This window comes from Homarus americanus, unplaced genomic scaffold (genome assembly GCF_018991925.1).
Source record: "Homarus americanus isolate GMGI-L3 unplaced genomic scaffold, GMGI_Hamer_2.0 scaffold48354, whole genome shotgun sequence".
NCBI classification, from domain to species: Eukaryota; Metazoa; Arthropoda; class Malacostraca; order Decapoda; family Nephropidae; genus Homarus; species Homarus americanus.
The window spans coordinates 4,792,429-4,800,556 of NW_024723833.1; the positions used below are offsets into that span (position 1 = coordinate 4,792,429).

Here is an 8,128-nt window from a genome sequence, read left to right on the forward strand (position 1 = left end):
CATTCTCCAAAAAAATTTGAAGTGATAAGCACAAGCAAAAATGTTATGCTTAGCCTAGGGTATTGACATGAAAGTATGAATGGGGGACATCTATAAGATTAATAGCTAACTCAGCACTTACAACAACAGAGTAAACCAACCAACCCAAGATTGAATCTGTGTTCCATGAGTCAGAAGTCCAGAGTGCTACCAACTGAGCAATAGAGAAGCTTAATTTTGTGCACTGTAGACAACAAATTTCAGGAAAGTGAAGTGTGTAATGCACCTACCTGTCCATACATAGGTTCTGGCTTTCTTCCATATGTGGAAATCTTCTGCCATTTTCCAGTAGGTAGATGACACGTGTACAGCTGAAAATTATTATAGTTATGCATATCTTTGATTCGCATTCTGATACTATATAATACCAACAAATATGGCTATTTTCAATATATTTATGCAGTACATTATAATTTCAAACACAATTACCTGTTCAGTTACAGTATATAAATGCAGTAGTCTAAGTATTTTATAATGCTTGGGACCAAGCACATTTCAATGCAGAGTTCTGAAGTGCAAAAGACTGATGCTCTACTGTACAGGATAAACAGTACCACATACATATTTGCCATGAGCAAAAATATTACAAATAAATTCAGCAAACCAAAAACATGTAACATCACATTTATGATATGAAAGTCAGGAAATAATGTATCATGTAATCTCCATACTGAATCTGAAGAAGAGTCCCCAAATGGCATGGCAGTTCCTCCAAATACGAGCATGTTGGGTCCAAGCTGAACAGCAGAATGAGAGGCTAATTCTTCAGGCATTCCTCCTGTACCTTCAATTCTTGTCCATGTGCTGTTGACTGTGTTGAATTGCCATAACTTTATAGAAAACAGAAAAACAAAAGTAAATAATACTTGTACATACAGTCAGTCTAAGAAAAGGTAAATTATATGCATGGTGTAAGCCTACTTAAGCACAGTACGTATTGTAAAACCATAAATTGAATGGAAAAATTCAGTGATGAACCTCAAGTACAATTGAGGGACAAGTGAACCTTGGTACACATGCAGTGTTTGGTTGGTGGTACCTGACAACCCTAATGTAGTAAAGTGTGGAATTCTATGAATGAACTCTTCCATTTGTAAGAGATATTTATATATTTGTCTATAAATCTCTGGAATATTTACTCAACTAATTGTTCCGTGAAAGGGAGTCTGACAAATCAGTGGCAGGCCGTGTGAGGCTTGGTGCCTGCCAAATTTAAGTGGTACCTGTAATATGGCAACTCTCACCAACTCACATGTTGGCAGGCTTGTTTTCATGATAGACAGGTTAGTGACACAAACAATTTTACACAGATAAGCAGATTTGACACAGTACCATTGTACTGTGAGGTAGGAAGTGGTACAGAACATGATTTCACATGTTTAGCTGCACAAGACTGATTTGATCTCTCACATAATAAAAAAGGGCACAGGTATCCCCCGTTTAACATTGTGGTTACACACGTGATGGAAGTGTAATATATAAAGGTAAAAAACACTTTTATTGATTACACACACTGGTCTAAATGCCATATTTATGAAGTGCAAAGAAGATTAGCTTATTACCTAACCTAATTTTTTGAAATGTACTAAATCATTGTTGTTACTAATACTACAGTATGCACAAAAATTTTGATAAAATACAACTAAAGTAAACTGTTGTTTGCAATTTATCATAATTTAGAATTTGCTTTATTTCGGCAAGGGCAGAGCCCCTATTACAGTACTCCAAATTATGGAGGTTTTACGGTACACTTTTCATTTTAACACCCCGCTCCATGGCAGCAATGGGGGAAGAAAATTTGTTTTCTTTAAGTGACACGATCTTCTGGAAATTATAACATTAGACGAAACATCACACTTGAAGTGATAGCAAATACTGCATTAATATCTATTTGATGTGATATACCCAGTAATGTCTGTCTTCACACTGGTTGGTCTGTCTTTAGCTCACACAAGTACCACAGTCCTCTCAAAAATCCTTCAAAACTTGTTTAACAGTATATGTACAGTTCTGGGTATTGACTTTCTCAAATTGTTCAAATTTGCTTCATGTTCCATTTACCTTTATGTCTAGTGACTCATAATAAAAGTTCATGGAAGTCAGCCAGTAGGAAGGTCTGTTTAATCTCTTCCCCTCTCTGGACATTGAGTCTGTGTATTGTTCATGGGACAACACACACACACTCATGAAAACACACATTGGAAGTTGGAACCGTGTATGTTTTCTTCGACTAAGTCGGATAAGATTATGTCTGTCACACGGTTATAATCTTAGGTCATACAGTATATCTGTCTACACATTCTAATTTGTGTGATACAATATGAAGGTTTAACCTCCATGGAGGGTGAGGCCAGAGGGCATTCCACTCTCATCAGATACCTGCTTAGTGTGTTTCAGTTCATACCATGGTAATCAATAAATGGTTCCCTAGTATAACACAGAAGTATGCTGTTAATCAATAAAAATAGCATACAGTAATATTTTCTTCCTTTATCGCACTCTACCTATATCAAGATAAAGCCCATTTTGCAAACTGGTAATGTTATTCTCATAGTTACTCAACAATGGTTCAAATTAGTGAGGAGAAAAGACTTTCTCTTGTCTGCACAGTATTGGTCACATGTATCCTGTCAGGCATCATTCTATCCCAATTTCATAATTAAATCAGTACAGTATATACCGGTAACCATGTACAGTAGTAGAGAACCATATTCTCATATATTGTAACTCCAAAAATTTCCTTGGGGAATACATAGACCATTAATGAATGCCTTACTGTATATCAGTTGCTACATTTTCTTGCCTTAAATTGCTGTGTGAAGCAAACATATATTGTGACGGGGAAAACAGTAAAAATTAATGTTTTTAGTATCAAAATTTGATTTTTACTGTAATTAATACTAGACTCATTACAACAATTTTAATAAACACAACAAAAATGTTACATCGACTGCAATTGTGATGTCTCAAGCACCTAACCTAACCTATAAATACAAAATTTGCAATCTTAAGACAACTTTGATTACAGCAGGAAACTGAGGTCACAAAGTGACCAACTGCCTCTTCCCCGCTAACTAATTGGAACAATGATCAAACCAATGCTCATGTGGCCAACATTCAAACTCACCGTCCAGAGAGGGGGAGAGCTCAGATGGACCCAAAGACTGGCTGACCTCTATGAACTTTTATGAGTGATTGTACACTACTAATCTCATTTAATGAAGATGATGTAATACAGGTATCCCTTACTTAACAGATGTTGAGATATGAAAATTAACTTATATAAATTCCCTAAATTAACAAGATTTGACCCTAATTGCATGCATAATTTTGCAGGATTAGATGATGTCAGACAAGTGCAACAGGATACTGTTAACCTTGCTCAGGAGGCTGGGTTTGGGAAGGTGGACAGGGGGGACATCTTGGCTCTGCTCTAGTCATACAGCCAGAACCTTACCAATGAAGAACTCATGCAGCTTCAGCAGCAAAGACTTTATGAAGAAGAGGAGGACAAACCAGAGGAGCTTCCTCTAAAGCCGGATCACTCTCAAGGTTGTTAGTGAGGGCCTCAATCTCATTTGAAAGGGGCTTGAGTTTTCTGTATCAAAGACCTTCACAGGGAAAGGAATGGTGCAGTTGCCTTTAGTGTGAAGAGACATATCCGAGGCAAGACAATCCAGCACATCCTCCTTCTTCAAACTGTATCCTGTATCTTCAGCTTCCAGGCCCACTCCCTCTACCAGCAGACTTTCTTCCACTCCTTCCACCTCTGGTGTGACTTTGGTGTCCTTGGTAGACACCAGTGATGAGGTGCACAACACTCCTCATCTCTCTGAGCAAAGGCCCTCACTCAGCCCACCCCTCTTCACCCCCTTGTTGTGAGTCCTAACTCCCCTCCCATAAGGTAATGTCCCAAATTTATACAGTACTTTAAGAATAATAAAAAATGAATAAAATTAATGTGTTAGGTACAGTATTAAGTTCCAGTACATAATTACATAATATTTATCATTAGTTGGGTAGTTTTGTTTTTGTTTGTGAACTGATTTCATGTTTTGGGGTATGATTTTAGGGTTTTCTTGTCACTGGGGAACCAAACCCTATTTTTCCCACGTGTTCTGTTATTTGAGATACAAAAATTCATTTAACAAAAGTTTTGGAGGAATTCTAACCCATTCATAAGCGAGCAATACCTATACTTCTTCAGTCTATCATTATTCTTGTAAAGCAAAAGATATTGTAATTACCATAACAATGGTTACACACTAACTCACTTCTATCTAATTTATATAGAAATTTAACTACTGTACAGGTATTAGCAAGATGTTAGAAATAAAATAGTTTTTCATTCAACACTATCATTTGAACACTTGTTGGATCTACAGTATTATAAAGCAGAATAAGGGCCAAAACCTGTGGCTACTGACCCATGTCTAACTCTAAATTCCTAATTTTCCTAAATACGGTAGGCAGTATGGATATCAAATGTACAAAATAACCATTTATGAGAGCAGACCAAAACTACCCAAATTTTCTTAGTTTAAGCTTGGTTTATATTTTACATCACATTGTGTTCAGTGCCACACTCTGATAACCCTTGTGCATACAAAAGCCATTAATTTTATATACAAGCTATGCACATTGGATTTAGCAAAATTAAATTGAGAGGTAGACCCAACATTCATTCAATGCATTAAAAGAAATAAAATGTAATACCAAACCAAATACAGAACAATACGGTACTAACCTCCTGGAATAATGGGTGAGTTCTCTGCCAGGTGTCATCTAAATATTCATTTGTAGTTATCTTGGGGTTGTAGCCACCAAATGAATAGAAAGAGAGTCCATGACAAACAATGCGATGACCACTTCTTGGCATTGGCAAGGGTGTACCTGGTCAAAAGACATAATGTTAGCCATTAAGCAATTCAGGCAAGCACTCAATATCTTATACAATGCATGTACAGTGTGTTATGCTCCCAAATCCAGGTACCAGTAGCTATTGTAATACAGGATCACTTGCAGGGGTTCCTCAAGACCTTGGACAAGACCTCCTTGCATCAACCAGTGTGAGTCTATTAATCTTCTTAGATACTCTCTAATGAAACAGTGGTTGTTTCAAAGAACTGAAGGTCTATTTAAAACTACTGTATGACTATTCATGGCTGAGTACAGAGCAACTTTCATTTGCCATGGTAATGGGCTAAGCTGTTTATAAACCCAAACAAGTTCAACAAAGCCGAAATGAATCCAAGTAAATTGAGGTCTAGTTGATCACTCACACTTTAGTTCCCACTGACCAGACATAATTTAACCAAGGGAGGAAGGTGGGCTTCTAAATCTTAAGAATCGTGTATTGTAATCATCCATTTCTACCCGATACCTGTTATTAGATGGACATCAGTGAGCACAATACAAAATGATTTAGTTTATTTTTTTTAATGTAAAATTATATACTATTTTCTCTAAAAATTCCATTGAATTGATGTATATGTAATGTATTTTATGGGGCAAAGGGAGGCTGGGGAACATAACTAGTGTATATTATCTATTTCTTATGAGGAAAATTTATTCCATTAACATTGTTTCTGTTAACGTTGTGATTTTCAAGAAAGTAACCACGACATTAAGCCAGGACTTACTTTACTTATTGCATAAATCAGGGGTTCCCAAGCATTTTCCAGCACGACCTCATCTAGTGCTGCACGGTTTTCTGAGGTTGAAAATCAGGCACATTTTCTGAATATTCCAAGAAAAGTTCCAGAAACTCTCAAAATTTATTTTTCCGGGCCTGGGAGTAAAAATTCCAAGGATGAAATAATCTGTCATTCTGGAAAATTCCAAGAAATTTTCCCAATACCGGGCAAAATTCAGGGGATAAGGGATTTTTCCGGGTTTGAGAGATTCGTCTTGTTACCTGGAAATCTATCATCCCCAGAACTGCTCTGCACCAATTGTGCAGGCTAATGGGGATATCACTTATGCAACCTAACCTAATTTTTTAGGGTAAATGTATTAAAAACTAAGCATTTGCACAAGAAGCGTTACTCTTAAATATTGATTCGTAATTAAAAAATAAAACATTTAAGGTAGTCAAAAGCACTAGAAGAGGAATATTAACCCGTGTACTTTTGAAAAGTCCAAAATACTCGAAAAATATAAACCAGAAGTTGTTATATTTCGTTCATATTTCCACAATGTTCTTATCCGTATAATAAGTACAGTACTATTTTAAAAGAGGTGACTTTTTTTTTTTAATTGCAGGGATCATTTTATTTTTATTTTTTCGTTTTTCTCTATGATTATAAATCACCTGTAGTGGGCAGGGCATGAAGGATGAGGGCAATTTTGGGGTAAAACATGGTGAAAAACTGATCAAATGACACTAAAATGATGTCTCTATGTGGTTTGTAAACAAAGAAATTAATTATTTACCATAAATACCATGTGTCATCTGTTTGTTTACAACCGACCCGCTCAGTCTGAGCATACTATCATGTCCATAAAATATATAAAATTACACCATGATGCTCCAACAAAGTTGCTTTCATTGGTACCAGATATCAAAATAAGTATACTTTCTGTTTAATATGGCAAGGGCTCTGGGGGCAGAGCCCCCAACTTGGAAATTAGATAAGGATAGGTAGGTTTTTTTGGTTGTTAGGTCAGGTTATAGTAGGTTCTAGTAAATGTTGCCTCTTTTAAAATACTTAGTACAGTATAATAATATGAACATCTGTGGAAAAAATGAACAAGATCAATCAACTCCTTCTGGTGGTAGTGTTCTCAGACATTAACTTTTGTTTTTGTAGTGGATACTTTGCCGTGACCAACTAAGTTCCTACTAACGCTATTTTACCATGAGTGAGCTCTGATTGGCGAAGTACTTCCTAGGCTAGGAAGTTTGGTAAGGTTAGATAGGTTGGTTAGGTCAGGTTCTATTAGGTTCTAGTAAATGTCGCCTCTTTTATAATGATAAGTTTCCATGCACAACAGAAATATGGTTAAGTATGTTTACAGCTACACAATGATCAACTCACAGCGAAATAAATGCCAAGTGTCACTTGTCACGGTCAAATATAGTTATCGCTTTGTTCACCGGTAATGAATGATTAGCCAATCAGAGCGCACTCACGGTAAAATCGCATTAGTAGGAACTTACCGGTCACGGAATAATTTTCACTGCCTCTTGTTTTTGCTCTTTCTCTCTATACAAATAAAATATGAAGCTCTGTGATGTAACTACAAGGAATCTTTACCCCCTATCCTGTAATATATATTGATGTGAGAAGTTCAGTAACAACAGGATTCCATTTACTGTACAGTACTGTGCTAGTTTTGCCAAACATTAAATCTCTTGATACGGTTATGATGTGTCTAGTGATGTTTGTTCTCCCATTTATGTAACTTAACTATATACACAGTTAACTCTCCCTCATCTGATATCTTCTCATGTCTGTCTACTTTAGCTTGATCAATCATTAGCCTCTAACACTAGCCACACTAAGCCTGCACTTCTTCTTTAGTTTTATAATTGCATTTTGTTTTTATATTCATAAAGCCCTTACCATCTTTGAGGTTACCCCGTGGCCTCACTGGATGAAATACCAGCGGTTTAAATTTATATGTTCCTTTACAGGTTGACATTTGTGCGAGGTCGTCATCGAGACACCAGCCGCAGGACACCTCTCAGCCATCCACCAATCACAAGTGCGGGAAAGCGAACTACCTAGTTACCATAAATATAAATGTTTATACGTAGCACATGAACGACCCTGCGTATAAATATATAGAGTAAGTGCAAAGAAATAATACAAATAAAAGAAATTTGTTTGGTATTAATTGAAAGCATGAAAAGTGGCCGATTCTTTTCGTACTATTTTCTGTTGGTGCTACTAACAGAACACACCAGTTACTCCTAATACTGTATTATATAATGGGGTCGAGTCCTGTCCTCAGATCCACAGGGGCGGATCCAGAGGGGGACCTAGTGGTCCGGACCCCCTTTTCATCAGAAAATTCCTATGCTTTTTCTTTAATGCAGTATTGTACTCGGGCGTATTTGTATAGTAAAAAGTAATTATTATTG

At 36.6% G+C, this 8,128-nt stretch overlaps 1 protein-coding gene across 2 annotated transcripts in view; it reads right to left on the reverse strand.

The window, feature by feature from the left end:
- Positions 1-7,761, reverse strand: part of LOC121863758 (kelch domain-containing protein 10-like) — a 43,071-nt gene extending 35,310 nt beyond the window's left edge. For both annotated transcript variants that reach the window (XM_042362527.1, XM_042362528.1), the window contains exons 1-4: positions 7,608-7,761; positions 4,787-4,932; positions 711-869; positions 270-350 (exon numbers count right to left, since the gene is read on the reverse strand). In XM_042362527.1, the coding sequence (XP_042218461.1) occupies positions 270-350; positions 711-869; positions 4,787-4,932; positions 7,608-7,686 (465 nt within the window). In that variant the 5' untranslated portion in view covers positions 7,687-7,761. The remainder of the gene's footprint in view (positions 1-269; positions 351-710; positions 870-4,786; positions 4,933-7,607) is intronic.
- Between the last annotated feature and the right edge of the window lie 367 nt (positions 7,762-8,128).